The sequence below is a fragment of the Cololabis saira genome, chromosome 9 (assembly GCF_033807715.1).
Source record: "Cololabis saira isolate AMF1-May2022 chromosome 9, fColSai1.1, whole genome shotgun sequence".
In the NCBI taxonomy this organism is placed as follows: domain Eukaryota; kingdom Metazoa; phylum Chordata; class Actinopteri; order Beloniformes; family Belonidae; genus Cololabis; species Cololabis saira.
This window is the reverse complement of record NC_084595.1, coordinates 10434252-10450312: the sequence shown is the minus strand read 5'-3', so window position 1 is coordinate 10450312 and position 16061 is coordinate 10434252. Positions and strand designations below refer to the sequence as shown.

Below are 16061 nucleotides of genomic sequence, written 5' to 3'. Positions count from 1 at the left end.
TGCCATGAAGCACCTGGCATTTTTCCAGAAGTGTCATTACAAACTGTGTGTCCGACTACTACTGGGATTAAAGTTCACCTGGTGAAAATGATGGAAATTTTTTTTTTTTTAAATCGATCTTTAGACATAAGAATCGATTTTTAGGAATTAATATGAGAATCGATTTAGAATCGGAAAATCATTTTTTTTTTTTTCAACACAGGCCTAGTGAAGATGCTTTTCCTCCTCCATCCCAGTGTCATCCTTTCTCCAAGATGGCGCCGCGAACGGTCGCCACGGTGTTTCGCTCTCTGTTGGGTTCAGTGAGCGAAATAACCGAAGTCAAATTCCCTGTCTGGCATGTTCAAACTTGGCCAATAAAGCTGATTCTGATTCTTTGATGATCATTGTTAACATAACGGTATAATGATCACAGAAACAAGGGAATGAGGACATGCGTGTCCATATTTGCAAGTAATTTGAGCAGATTATCTCATTTGTATTATTCTCTGTGAATGAGATCATTCAACTTTTGCATAATGTCCAAACTGAGTATGGTACCTTTTTGCTTCTTTCAGTGAGCAAAGGATCCTCCTCATCAACAATCCTCTACAGAACACACTGAAAGAGCTCTGGACCATGATCCACTTCCTGTTGCCAGGAATAACCAGGCCTTACTCGGACTTTCCTGTTAAGGCAGGCACAGACCAAAACCAGGACTACTGCCACAAACTGGTCATCCGCCTTCACAGGGTCTGTATATGTGCCCACATAACTGTTACATTTCATTTGCATCACCTGTATTTTATAAATAAACGCATATCTCTTAGTTTATCTCCATATATATTTGTTTGCTTTTATATTTTTATTTTTACTGTATTGCACCAATCACCACACCAAATTCCTTGTGTGTGTTGACAAACTTGGCAATAAACCCCCTTTCTGATTCTGATTTCTGATTCTGATGAAGCTTTATTTTAATTTATTGTAGATGATTCAACCCTTCATCTTGAGACGATCCAAAAGAGATGTGGAGAAACAGCTTCCCAAGAAGTATGAACACATCCTGAAGTGCCGGCTATCCAACAGACAGAAGAGTCTCTACGAGGACATCCTGACTCAGCCAGGGTATGACGTTAGCCCAACTATATAGTTCTGTTGTGGTGAAGGCCATCAAACTTAATGTTAAGTACAGTTAAGTCGTATAAATGATAGACCCCAAAATAAATGTGTAACTACGTTTTATTTGGGCTCAAATATTTTCCTTTGTGGCTCATAATTTATGTTGGAGAACAAGTCATTCTGCTGACACTTTGTGACACGGGATATATTTTTCCTTTCATGATAATTAGTGTTGTTTCGGTCAGCCTGGTTCAATTTGAGTTTTAGTCTAGTCTTTGGGTCAAGCTATCATTTTAGTTTTTATTAGTTTTAGTCACATTCATTCTCCTTTTAGTGTGAAGTTTCACTCGACTAAAAGCCTGAGCATTTTAGTCTTATTTTAGTCAGAATTGTCCAGGACCATTTTGGTCTAGTTTTAGTCAAAGATATGAACCCATTTTACAATTCAAACAAGGTTATCTTTTTCTTTTTCGACGACACATTGGATTTTCTTTTCCACGTCTATGTAGCGAAAGTGTATCCAAAGATCTAAAGACTAAACTGGTTTAAAGTCTAAACCAGAGGCAAAAACTTAAAAAAATTGATATTAAGGATCTTTGTTGGAACATTCGTCTTGTTTTGGTCAGCGAAAAGGAAGACACATTTTAGCAGAGTTTTTATTTTGTAATCTACATTTTAGTCTTGTTTTTATTCGTCTACGATATTGCATTATACATTATATATTTAATTATCGTTATCGTCACATTTTCCCAACATTTTCGTTGCGTCTCGTTTTCTTCAGGTGATAAAGGTTCGTTGAAGACAATATTTAGTCATATTTTTCGTTGACGAAAGGAACTTTAATGACAATGCAATAAGGTGTACATTTTAATGCATTATCAATTGCCTAATAAAAAAAAGAACAAAAAAAAAACAAAAACATAATGATGTCTTGTTTGCCCCCCTAGGTCCCAGGAGGCACTGAAGACGGGTCATTTTGTCAGTGTGCTTCAAGTTTTAATGCAGTTGCAGCGGGTTTGTAACCACCCCGAGCTGGTAGCCCCTAGAGAGACCAGCAGCTCCTATTTCTGTTCTTCTCTTCAGTGTGATGTTCCATCGCTGGTGCTCAAAGCTATCGAGAATGAATCAAACAAGGTATACACCTGTACTTTTATGGTCCTGGAAAGCAGGATCACTTCCTTAGTTGAATGACATGAAACAAACCATTACCTTTTCAATTAATAATTTTAATCATTCATGTTTTTGTTTATTTGAATGTGATTTTAAATGTATTAAGGTTGTCTTAGTTACACTCTCACTATATTTATTCATTCTTCTTGCTTCTCATCCTCTTAGATTTCAAACCTGTCCATATTTGATCTGATCAATAATGAGAACAGACTGACTCGATATCAGACTGAAGAGGCATTCCCCAAACTGAGGGTCACTCGGCAGCTCATAGAGGAAATCTACACTTCTCCAGACCCACCACCAAGAGCCAAGCCATGTCCAATTAAACCCATGAGGTCTCTATTAAAAGTTTGCTGCTGTTTATGTGGAGGATCTTTAATAGATGTCCAATTTCTTTAAAGCTTTTTAACCCAGCATTGTATTCTTATATCTGACTGTACATATCTTCTTCTCAGATTGTTCCAGCCAGTGCAGTATGGCACTAAGCCAGAAGGTCGCTTAGCTGCCTTTGCAAACGTAGCAGGTCAACGTCCTCCAACAAGCTCTCCCACGACTAGCACCTCAACTTCCACCACCAGCCAGTCAGGCCAGAACAGGGGGAAATCAGTCACTGCTGCAGCGACTACACCAGTTTCTCAAGGTGAGACTCGACCGAAACATGTTTGGCAATGGTCAGAGAATCAGGTTTAAACAGTGGATAGACAACTCCTGAAAACGTACACATCAAACTGTAAGAATAAACTTCACTACCCACATTTGTTCGGCACTTTTGTGCCTGTAGACATTTTATTCTTGTGACGTGTGCATTGTGCAGTGTTATGCTGCATGATTGAGATGCTATTTTAAATTCAGATTAACGACATTTGCTGTATTATGTTTGTGAAAAAAAATAACACTGTGCCTTCATGTTGTTCCGTGGTGTTGTCAACACAAAGATACACACTGTGGGTTCACATGTATGTAGAGTGCTGCAGTTTTGATAGGTCAAGTCTTATTTTTACATATTTAAAAAGGTTTTTGGTTTACTTTTGTGGGCAGGTTGTAGTGCACATGAAGCATTTTTATGTTTAAATTTATTCTTGCAGCAGTGGTGGGTTGGCAACATTGCTTTTCTTGAATGGCAGCACATCTCTTATGTAATGGGTCTTTTTGTGAATTTACTTTCATATATGGGAGTCAGTAAGTTATGAAAGTGGTGGTGGGTACAATCATAGTTCATCATGGTTTTATTGTTATGAAAATGAAATAAATTAATTCAAATCTTTTCCATTAAAACAAGCTGCGTAGTATACATATGGTGCCAGTTTGATTGACCCCTGTTGCAGAGGCAGATAAATTGCAGGTAATGGCTATGCAATAAAGCACTCAAAGGTAACGCTGCTAATTTACTACAGTAAAGTGCCAACAACTGGTTATCATTATCGGTGGAATGCCAGCTCTATTTCACAGAAGTAGACCGTAACTACATACAGGACTGTCTCAGAAAATTAGAATATTGTGATAAAGTTCTTTATTTTCTGTAATGCAATTTAAAAAAAAAAAAAAAAAAATGTCATACATTCTGGATTCATTACAAATCAACTGAAATATTGCAAGCCTTTTATTATTTTAATATTGCTGATTATGGTTTACAGCTTAAGATTAAGATTCCCAGAATAATCTAATTTTTTGAGATAGGATATTTGAGTTTTCTTAAGCTGTAAGCCATGATCAGCAATATTAAAATAATAAAAGGCTTGCAATATTTCAGTTGATTTGTAATGAATCCAGAATGTATGACATTTTTTAGTTTTTGTAATTGCATTACAGAAAATCACAATATTCAAATTTTCTGAGACAGTCCTGTAGATTGCAGTATATATCAAACTTAGTCCTATAGCTGTTCGAATGATTGTACAAAACAGTTTGGAAGAAATTATTATACCAATTCACAGCTAATTATTTAAGATCAATCTAAGTAATATTAGTTGTTATGTTTATCAGTGACACCAATAACATCCCAAATGCTGCTTGCTGTGTTGGCCCATCACTGCTGCGCGAGAAACAGTTTGATCTTAATGCTTTGACAAAATTTTGGGTTACCCTTAACGTGGAGTCGCATACCCCATTGCCTTGTACTTTACAGCCGTTGGAACAGCTACTCGGAGAGCCCAGGCTACTCCTCCTGTCAGCAGCAACAGCAACAACATTACAGCCTCCTCTGGAAACAGTGGCATTGGGCAGCATGTGTTGGGGGCCGCTCCGATGGCCTTGAGTCAGGCATTGTCTGGCACAGTGGTGGGTGCTATGGCTCCTATTAGCCGTCCTGGATTAACACAGGTCCCCAGGCCAGCGTTAGCCCCCAGCCATGCCATCCAGCCCAGCTTATTGTCCCAGAGGTTGGTTCTTACATCTCAGGCCCAGGCACGGTTGCCTAGTAAGTGGCCTGCCCTCCCCTCCGTCTTAAGCATTTCCCTCCACAGTTTTGGCTGCTCTAGTCTACACAGAGGCCTTTCCTTGAGGCACTGCTGATATGTGTTCAGTCTTTACCCCTCTAGAGAAAATGCTTTTGAACGTACTGTAGCAGCAGCACTGGTGGTGCAGCAATTGTAGTCAATAGTGTATCAACAGTTACCAAACTCCTGTTGGAAAACAAGCCCCTGAAGACTATACGTCGTCATATCAGCAGCATCTCGACAGCCTCAGCATTCCCCAATTTCTTTCTTAAAACCTGCATGTACACTACGAATGAGCCACTTATGTCGCACTTTTGCATCAATATGCTACTGAACTGGAAGGAAAATTCCAGGATTTTTCAACTAGTCTCTATTTTTCTTCTATATGGGTGCAAATTATCAGTATGTACAAAATGCAATCAGTCCTATCTTGAGAGTGAGCATTGTTAGTGGGGAGCTTTAATCACTTCATCAGCAATAACATGGTGCACATATGCATTATGTTGAAGGTCGTGTATTTGCAAGGATCAGATTGCAGCATTATGGCGTGTTTTCTTTAGTGGGGGTTCTAGCGGGGGTTCCTGCTGGTTTTTTTCTCACATAAACACAACTAATTTGGACCAGAAACATTGTCCTGCGAGCCAATTTGATGAAGATGGAGTTTACAAGAAAAAAAACGATAGATGGACTGATGAGGCAGCTCAGGCCATGTTAGCATATTACGGCAATTAAGAAGGCCGGGGGGGCTTTCTTTTAATCTCAGTCACTGTTTCTGTTGTGTATTAAAAAGAATTAACTAAAAAAAGCAGTGTCGTTTGTTTGTAGTGCCACAGAAAAACCATTGATCAGTGTACTGGGAGACATTCTGGCTGAAGGTCGTCCCTGTTAGAGGATCCTTTCTCGGGGTGCTTACTCTGAACCCCCACGTATGCAAAACTTCTTCACATTGGTTTCGGTCCAGATAGTTAAAATGAGTTGTGTTCATGTGATTTTACGTAAGAGGGCGGAACAACCTTTAGAATACCGGATCAGCAGACCCTCCTCCAGGTAGTTCGTCTAGGCTGAACCCAGTACCTCTCCCACTGCAGGAGTATTACATTACAATAAAACACATATTCTTCTTTTGATCCTTCTTTTTTTTTTCCTTTCAGTTATTACTTGTGGAAGACTTGAGCACGCTCAAGTTGAATTTGAAGTGTCTCTTGGGAAACATGTTAGTTGTTGAAAAATTTATCAAAGCACCTTTTTTCCCAAGAAAATGTCTGCTCTTTGAGCAGAGTCTGTGTGCAGCCTCCCTCTCCTTATCCTTTTATCACTTCTAAGAGATTCGTATTAAAAATTACAATGCAAATAGTCACTCATTAAATCAACAGTTAAATATTTGGTGCTCACATTTGACATAGTTCAAGTGTCTCAGAACAAAAGCTCTTTTACTCTTTTTACACATAGCTGCCACCTGTTTGCAAACATTTTGCATGTTCTCGCTGAGTATGGGTCTGATTGCAAAGATTACACCATATAACAAGGAAAATATGTCTTAGGTTGAAAAATGCAGAATTGTTCTTTTATATCTTCCCCTTCTTTTTAAAAATTTTTTTTTTCCCTCACAATTTACTAATATACGTTTGTGTTTTGCATCAGCCCAGCTGCAGGAAGGAAACCCAAAGCAACTTCCTACCCCCTTAAGTTTAAGGGTGCTTTCACACCTGTCCCGTTTGGAGCAGTTGTTCCGAAACAGGGAGCGTTTCCCCCTAAAGATCGGTTAGTTTGGTTTATGTGAACACAGCAATCAAGCTCAGATGCGGGACAAAACAAGCAACCCGAGATCGACTAGGAGAGGTGGTCTCGGCTCGCTTCCATTCCAGACCCGGAGCGGTTCGTTTGCAGTGAGAACATATTCGACACAGCAACCGACACAACTCACTCATAAAGCCTGAATTATGGTTCTGCGTTAAATCGGCACAGAGCACACGCCGTCACCGTGACGCCGTCGTGAACCCTTCGGACTTCTCCGTCACTCTATTTCGCCGCGGTGCAGTACCCCCCGTGACCACTAGTTTGCGATCTTTTCCTGAATGTTTTATCTGACTTTTTCCGGTCACAGTCAATCAAAGAGATAAGGACAACTATTTTTGCAAAAAAACAAAACAAAAACAAAAATCACACATACACGAAGAAAAGAGTGCTGAAAGTTCACGACTGCTTCAAACCGGAAACCGGAAATGCGTTGCTACCAAGCGAACCGATCACAGCCCTCTCGGTCTGTGTTGGGTCTGCGTCGCCTCGATGCGTAGTTACAATTTTTGGGAGGTACGCGTCAGTGACGGCTTAGGGTACGCGTCGGCGCGTAACCTACGGCGTAGGCACGGCATCGTTTTGACACAGAACCATAACTCAGCCGTAAGCTGCTTTCACATAGAGCGCGGTTTGCGCCGCGCCCACCGCCGGGTCGGGCACAGGTGCAGAGCCTCCACCACCTTCTCTCCTATTGGACGTGCCGAGATGTCGTCACAGTGCGGCACGGTGAAATTAAAAAATTTTCAATTCGAGCAGGCAGGCGGCCTCTCGCACGCCGCTGAGCTCGGCGGCAGAGTGGTCCGCTCTTGTGAACACAAACGAAAAACGAAACGACTGTATCGATTTAGCCCCTGAATCGGATCAAAACAAACGGGCCACAGGTCTGAAAGCACCCTAAGTCTGGCTTACCTTATGAACAGAACAAACTTTTTCAGTAACACACAGTGTTTCAAAACAAGTAGGAATTCAGAGAGCCCCATTTTTAATAATAGAAAAAACTGTTTATGGTTAATTTAACGCACTGGTTGGTGTCTGAAGTTTTCAAAAAGGTTGTGCATATGCAAGTCCTTTTCTTTGTTCTTCCTCTTTCTCTTTGTTAAATAGACTGTTTGTCTTTAATGCCTGTTGAGCAGTCTAATAGATGGACAAGCACGACTTTTTCCACCAGTAAACTTCTCTGTTCCTAAAATAGCAGCATTGATTTAATTGGTTTATAAAATAAGTCAAAATGAATACCCAAGTCATATGTGATACTAACTTAACAAATTGAATATACATAATCAATTCATATAGAAGGTATTTATACACAAATGTGTACAGTATTATATTATTTTTTCTAAACTTGTTTTGTAGTCTGTTCTGTTCTGACAGTTGAGTAGTAGATGCATGACTGATCTTTTTTCTGTAACACAGCAAGCAATCAACATAATTCAACCAAAGAAACAAGTAGATAGTGTGCAAATACTGTGACGATATCATTCAGATACACATTTAAGGATTTAAGTGTGTTAACCACATTTACATAAATAGTTTCAGTTGCTAACTTGATGTTAACATTGTATGAAACACAGAAGAACAAAATGTGTTTGTAGGGCCTAAATTAGTTTATTTATAGAGTGGATTAGTGAAAGCAAAACATTACAAAATTAATTATATGCATTATGTGATTACTCTTTAAAGGGCTCACAAGATTCTGTAAACAGTGCTGGCATTTTAATCGAACATAACAGCTGTGGATTTAGACTGAACTTTTTCCTCTCAGTGAGGTCGGTTACTTTTGATGACAGAATTTCTAAATTGTAATTTTAGATGGTATAAAGTACTTTTTGTTTACTAAAACTGGGAAGATAGAGTCGGTCTTGAATAACATACAAAGGTCCAACACTGCGTGCACTTTAGATTTTTTTTAGACTTTAAGTCGGCAGACTTGGTTATATATTCATAATATCTCAGGATGGGTTTACCTAACCTTTAGACCTCATAAGGACATTATTAAATTTGTAATTTTATTTTAGTTCAGTTATAATGCTCTGATAATTAAAGCTGTACTTGCTTTTTTTTTTAAGTATTTATTTTTTGCATGGCTGCACCTGAGGCCGCTGTCATTGCTTATTATCAATATTTTTCATTTTAAGAATATGAATATTGAATTATAAACTCAAATTTTCACTGCCATAATATTTATTTTTCCACATTTTCACATTTTCCATATCATTTTTTTATGAAGTCGATACCAGTTCTAATTTTTATTTTTTATTTTCTCTCTCTTTAAATATCAACCCATAGCTTTATGCCCCGGTGACCTGTGTGTTGCCTTGAAAAAGTGCACAGTGCCTGTTTTTATGTTAATGTTTCAGGCTCTCTGTCTCTCCTGAGTCCTGCCCCTACAGCCATTTATGCATCTCCGGGATTTGTAGAAGTAGGAGCTGCTCTGTTTCCGTTGTGGAGAGGAGCTGTGCTCTTCTTACTGATTAATCCACCCTGGTTCTGCATGTCTTGCCTCTTTATCACCCTTTAACCAACAAACTAAATTAAAGTATGTCTGCAAAAATGCCATTAGGGTTTTTCAATCCATCTATCAGTCTCTCTTCCTTCCATCTGTTGCAGGTGGAGATATGGTGAAGATTACCCAGCTGGCCAACATAGCGGGGAGTCAGAATCGCATTTCTCAGCCAGAGACTCCCGTCACTCTGCAGTTTCAGGGGAACAAATTCACTTTGTCGCCCAGTCAGCTCCGCCAGCTCACCACGGGACAACCCTTACAGCTCCAAGGTACACTTGGTAACGCACGTCCCAACTTAACATTTATTTCTTTGCGTACCATTCTTTATTTCCTCTTTTGTGTTCTTATTTTATATATAATTAATTTGTATTTGTGTTCTTTAGTTTAGTGGATTTTCTTAGCTTTTGGACATCATAAAATGTTAATACTTAACCCATACGTACTTGACGCATTATGTAGTGAGCAGGGGTATACAGGACTGTCTCAGAAAATTAGAATATTGTGACAAAGTTCTTTATTTTCTGTAATGCAATTTAAAAAAAACAAAACTTTCATACATTCTGGATTCATTACAAATCAACTGAAATATTGCAAGCCTTTTATTATTTTAATGTTGCTGATTATGGTTTACAGTTTAAGATTAAGATTCCCAGAATATTCAAATTTTTTGAGATAGGATATTTGATTTTTCTTAAGCTGTAAGCCATAATCAGCAATATTAAAATAATAAAAGGCTTGCAATATTTCAGTTGATTTGTAATGAATCCAGAATGTATGACATTTTTGCATTAGAGAAAATAAATGACTTTATCACAATATTCACATTTTCTGAGACAGTCCTGTATAATTAAAATGATTAAAGGGTTACCTTTAGCCAATTTCTTTCCCCCTCAGCCTAAATATTAGCATTTTTAGTTTTTAAGTTTTGAGAAGCCCCTCGTTAATTGTCTTTGTGTCATGAATTTAGGCAATATCCTGCAGATTGTGTCAGCTCCTGGGCAGCAGATCATCAGGCCCCAGGGATCCATGGTAATGCCGGGAATGCCTCAGACTGCTCCTGCCTCCAGTGCCTCTGCTGCTCCGGGCTCACACCTTTCTGCTCCATCAACAGCTCAGCAAGGTGAACTATTCACTGCTAAGATTTTGGATTTGCTGCTTCTGTCTCTGAATGTGTTTGTGTGATAACTTTAGCCAGCAACAGTTAGTTTCATTCTGACATTTAGTACTTTACTGTGTGCCATTAAACAAAACCATGCCCAACTTAAAAAAAAAAACACCAATTTTTCCTATTCAGTAAGTACAAGGCTGATAAAAGATGAGTACAATTATTCTTCGGATGGTTTAATGTAAAATTTCTTCTTCAGGACTGGGTGTGACGACAAATGCCACATCATCTACCACCAAGTTTACTACTGCAGGCCATGGTAGTTCCCAGGTGAGCACTTTCAAGCTAATTTCACACGTTTAGAGAGAGAGAGAGAAGTTTTTTTTTCTTTTTTAAACAGTTGTTACTCAGTTGGTAACTAGTTGGTATAAAATAAACTGCCCACCAGTCACTTTGATGTGATGATACCATCTGGTTGGAAGGTGAAACATCTTCAAAAAACAAAGAAAAATATGTCCAGTTGCCTTCATTCAGGCCTTTTGAGGGTTTAGACAATCCAATGTTTATTCCTTTCCAATAAAACCAGTTCTCCAGTGAATATTTAGGCCTTTTAGAATAAACTGATCAGGGAGTCATTTGGCTGCAGTTACAGCAGCAAACTAAACATGTTTACTGCAATCACATGGTTCAGCTCTGAATATTCTTTAATCATTGTCCTGCATAGTTTAGATGTTCTTCTTCTCTCTCACACCTGGCTCAAATCAGTGGACCATTGACGGACTGGTCCACTCAGGCGCGTTTGAGTAGGGAAACATCTAAAACATGCAGGTCCTGAGGACCAGAGTTGTAGAACACTGTCAGAGAGTGCTTGAAAATATTTAACCCAACTTGTAGTTAGAAATTACAGCAATCTGGTGAACAGTTGCATGAATCAACCATAACCTCTGCTGAAATGCACTGGTGTCCTATGATTCCATGGGTGTATGTACACTGCTCAAAAAATAACGCACGGATTCACGTTGAAATCCACACACTCTTTGTACATGAGGCCCCTGGTCTGTAGATGTAGCGAGACATGATGTGCTCAATTAGATTCAGGTGTGGGGAACATGCGGGCCATTCCAGAGCATCAATGCATTTGTCTTGCAGAAACTGCAGACACAGTCCAGCCGAATGAGGTCAGGCATCGTTTTGCATTAGCAGGAACCCGGGGCCAACCAACCGCACCAGCATATGGTCTGGTGCGGTTGGGGTCTGAGGATCTCAGCTCAGTACCTAATGGCCGTCAGGCTACGCCTGGCGAGCACATGGAGGGCTGTGCGGCCTCCCACAGAAATGAAACCCCACATTACTGACCCACTGCTAAACCAGTCATGCTGAAGGATGCAGCAGAAAGTTTGCATGTGTCACATCCAGTGCAGACAGAGACGTGGAAATGTGCAAAAAGCCTTTTCATGACACTTTTGCAATAAACTGAATTATCGAAGCTCCTGAAAAACCACCTTATAAAAAAAGATTTTTGCAATATTTCGGTTTTTCGCAAATCCGGCCATAATGGAAACATGATTTACAGGACTGTCTCAGAAAATTAGAATATTGTGATTTTCTGTAATGCAATTACAAAAACAAATATGTCATACATTCTGGATTCATTACAAATCAACTGAAATATTGCAAGCCTTTTATTATTTTAATATTGCTGATCATGGCTTACAGCTTAAGAAAACTCAAATATCCTATCTCAAAAAATTTGAATATTCTGGGAATATTAATCTTAAGATGTAAACCATAATCAGCAATATTAAAATAATAAAAGGCTTGCAATATTTCAGTTGATTTGTAATGAATCCAGAATGTATGACATTTTTGTTTTTTTTAATTGCATTACAGAAAATAAAGAACTTTATCACAATATTCAAATTTTCTGAGACAGTCCTGTATATTGGTGTTCAAAGAGCATTTTACTTTAAGCAGTAAATAATTCAACTATTTTTTATTTTTTAATTACTGAAAAATGCGTATACCGAGACAAAGGATTTATCAAAAAATAAGTGTGTCAGAGGAATGAAGGGTACATAAAAAAGAATAATTGCATATGCTGTCTAACTTTTATGTTCAGGAGCTCACAGAAGAAAAGACTCAGCTGCTGAAGGAGCGTCTGAACCGCTTGTTTGAAGCAAATGAACAACGCTGTAGCCGCAGAGTGTTGTATGGGTCAGACCTGCTGCAGGCGTGCACAGTGAGCTTAGGACCGGCTCACTCGGCCCAAACCGCTGGAGGCTGGAGGTGGGTGGGCAGTGAGAACTGCCTCAGGGCCCAGAGAACCTGCCCCACCACCACTCGTACTCTGCAGTCGTTCGTGCGCTCTGTGGACGAGCACCAAGAAGCTACCGACAGTATTATCAAGAGGTAACTCGACACATTTTCAAAGTTTTCATTTATTTTCTGGATTATTGTTTCTCTCCTTATATCGTCTGCTGCAGCTGTGTATTTGTGGATGAATGGTTTGGAGACAAAAACACTTTTATTAAGTAATTATTTAAATAAAATAAGAAAAAAAAAATCTTCATTATATTATTATCAGGCAGATTTCACTTTTTTTCATAATCAAAAGTCCATCATTTCATCATCCAGCATGTATTGTTGTCTTGCAGACTGACCTGTGTGGTGCCTCCAGCTGTGGCCTCCCCCCCTCACCTGTACGCAGCCAATCCCCCAGTTCGCTACAGCCTTGAGCAGAAGTCCCATCGCCGCCGGTTACTGGAAGCCTCTGCCCCTCAGAGTGAAGAAATCTACCATTTAGCATCGAGACATCTCTTCAGTCGTCACGATTTACAGCTAATGCAGATAGACTCAGGTTTGCCTATCATCCATCGCTATCATCCAACGCTATTGCTAATGTGTTATACTTCTACATTATTGTTTGTGTCGTCCTGTATTTACACGACCAGCCGCTAGTTGGAATTGTATGATTTGTTTTTCTGCAGCACTGTAGCTCACAGTGCAGAGTTTTCTTATGTCTATGCCCCTAATGGAGCCAGGACAGAACATTTTACTGTGTGACATTAGGTGGCACTGATGCATGTTGACCATCAGCAGACATTGAAACAAACTATCGTTCAACTAGAAATAGTAGAAATAATGGTGAAGGATTTGAAATAGAAGAACAAATCCACCAATTATGTTCCTTGTTTTTCTCATTAGCGCAACATGCAAAATCAGAACATTTTGGAAGTGCACTTGGGGCGACAGTCTATTCAGCGATAAATTAAGTGTGTGTGTGTTGACTTGAGGAGTGCCAATAAAATCCAACAATTCAATCTTTAGTTAGCAGTGTACAAAATCAAATTAATAAATAAACGTTTTATTTTCCTCTCAAAGTATGGGTATTGTTAGGACGCTACATTAGGGCAAAAACTTAATGTATGTTGTTCTCTTTATAGTTTGAATCACCTCAGACAGACTTGATGTTCCCGTCACTATTTGTCTCCTGTATTATCTTGGGGTCGAAAAATTGTATTGTATAAAAGGAGTTACTAGAAAAGAGCTGGTGAGCATTAACAGGAACCCATTCCTTTTAAAAAAAAAAAGCCTTTTTTTCTGTTGACTTGGAGGCAAACTTACATTTCCTAAAGAACCAAAGTGCATCTTCCTGCTGCTCAAGTAGACTTTTCTGAAACACCAGACATTTCAATATCTGTCCACGGCAACAATAATATTGTTTTGACTGTTTTCTTTTCTTTTCTTTTCAAAGGTAAACTGGAAGCTCTGGCCATTCTGCTGCAGAAACTAAGATCAGAGAGTCGCCGCGTCCTCATCTTTACTCAGATGTTGAAAATGCTTGACATCCTGGAATCCTTCCTGGATAACAGGCAGCTCACTTACGTGCGCATCGATGAAAGCCTAACTTTTGACAAAAAACAGGTAAAAATCACCACAGCATTCCATTTGGTTCTACACCAACCACGATCTGCTGTTACACTGGAAATGTTCAAAATCAGTGTAGTGATTTATATAATAGAAACTGAAGCAAAGATTAACTGTTGTAATAGATACATGTGCTAAGAAGAGTGAAAGTGTGACTACGTTACCATTCAAAGTTGTATATAAATTTTTCTGGTGAGGCTAACGCTCTTCAAAGTTTTTCTCTAAACCAGACATGGGCAAACATACGTTAGGCTTTTTAATCGGGCCTGCCGGACTCGTCCAAATTATAATAAAAACCTTGTTCATTTTCCACCTTTCCCTGCAATGCCCACGTTTCCCCAATAGATGGCGCATGCGCACTCAAAACACATTGACCGTTGTTGGAGTGGCTTCATTTAATTTCATGTCGCCATTCGAGCCCCTTCTGTAAAAAATCGCACAAGACAGTGACTCAGAGAGAGCGCGGTCAGGATAATCCATCCATGATTTTGCGGGGTTTAACACAATTACACAATTGAGCTTGAGTATTTCATTGAGTAATATGTTTTGAATGTTGAAAGTGATTCCATTCATTTTTTTAATAAATGTTGATTTCTTTAACTTTGTACCTTGGATTGAAACGTATTAAAAACAAGTAATCTTCGGGTTGGATAAATCCAAATGCGTACACTATGCTATTTTAATCTATTTACATTTTCTTCCTTCCAGTATTGGGCAAAATAGTGTGTAAATGCCATATCTTGCATATTCCTTGAGACAAACGTATTAACTAATAAGGGCATATTTGAAAGACAGTCCTCAGTGCAAATCTGTTAATAAATCACATTTTTTTGCGTGTTCTTACTGTGCTATGAGGTTTGCACATACTACATGCAATGCTTTAGTATATCCAGCCCAAACACTCCATCCAAATGATTCTGGCCCCTCTGTCAAATTATAGAACGCATTGTGGCCCGTGAGTCAAAAAGTTTGCCCACCCCTGGTCTAGACTATTGTACCTTTTGTACTGGAAGCAAAAGTTGTCTCTCTTCAGGAGCAGAACCAATCAGTCTCTTAGTGTTTTCATAAGGAGAGTTGCTTACCAGTAAAGTTGATTCTACAACAGTAAAGTCACCAGCCTACTCCCTGTGTGGGTCAAACAAATTGTAGGGAACAAAATTGTCCGCAGAGAGCAACGCAGGCTAGACATTTTCTGACTTTTTTTTTTTCTTTCCAATACCTAGGCTTTGGGTATTCACTGGTACTTTTCCCATATCAGTGTTATTCTTGATTTTCCTTCTCATTAACAATTAAAAAAATAATAATTAACATCAAATAAAGAATATCTATCAAATAGATGATTTCAAGAATTAAGCTAAAAGTGCCAAAAGACATTTGAACAGTTTTGAGATTCAAATGTTTGGAGAGGGAAGTTTTGGAGACGTATTTCCGACCTGGGAAACTGTTCAGTTACACAATGACATTCAACATTTTCCACAATTGACAAAAGCTGGCTGTCCACAGCGACGAATTCTGCAGTTGTCTGTTTTATAAAAATGACATGGTACCAAAACTCTCAGTTTCAATACACCTTTCTTTACAGACTTTTACTCTTATTGAATAGTGAAATGTGACAACTCGTTGAGGAAGTCATTTATTCCTTTTATTGGTTGAAATTTCATTTATCAGTAACAGACATGGATACTAGTCTTAAGCTGGTGGGACACGAAACGAGTATAAAAATATGTCAGCAACTCCGGAGCTTTTTTCTGCCTGCCCGTCTCGTCACGTTTTGGATGTCATGAAATTACAGGAGAACATGAAGAAGTTTAACAAGAACAGGCAGGTGTTCTGCAGCATCCTGACCAACCGCTGCTGCGCTGCACTTGGAACCATGGTTGATGCAGATACCATCATCTTCTACGACACAGACCTCAATCCCAGCATGGACGCCCTCACCCAGGACTGGTGTGACAAAATAGGGCGCTCCAAGGATATACACATTTACAGGTGATATTATGAATCCACCGATCCCTCTTTATGT

The 16061-nt window shown here is 39.1% G+C and overlaps 1 protein-coding gene across 6 annotated transcripts in view; it reads left to right on the top strand.

Moving 5' to 3' along the window:
• The window catches only part of ep400 (E1A binding protein p400), a 57085-nt gene that overhangs the window by 19044 nt on the left and 21980 nt on the right, over window positions 1-16061 (top strand). For 5 of the 6 annotated variants that reach the window (XM_061730431.1, XM_061730429.1, XM_061730430.1 and 2 more), the window contains 13 exons: window positions 558-732; window positions 971-1107; window positions 2049-2235; window positions 2437-2606; window positions 2727-2911; window positions 4397-4687; window positions 9111-9275; window positions 9974-10126; window positions 10371-10441; window positions 12231-12520; window positions 12766-12968; window positions 13866-14035; window positions 15831-16027. In XM_061730431.1, coding sequence (XP_061586415.1) covers window positions 558-732; window positions 971-1107; window positions 2049-2235; window positions 2437-2606; window positions 2727-2911; window positions 4397-4687; window positions 9111-9275; window positions 9974-10126; window positions 10371-10441; window positions 12231-12520; window positions 12766-12968; window positions 13866-14035; window positions 15831-16027 — 2394 coding nt within the window. The remainder of the gene's footprint in view (window positions 1-557; window positions 733-970; window positions 1108-2048; window positions 2236-2436; window positions 2607-2726; window positions 2912-4396; window positions 4688-9110; window positions 9276-9973; window positions 10127-10370; window positions 10442-12230; window positions 12521-12765; window positions 12969-13865; window positions 14036-15830; window positions 16028-16061) is intronic. The other variant, XM_061730432.1, reaches the window with a different exon arrangement.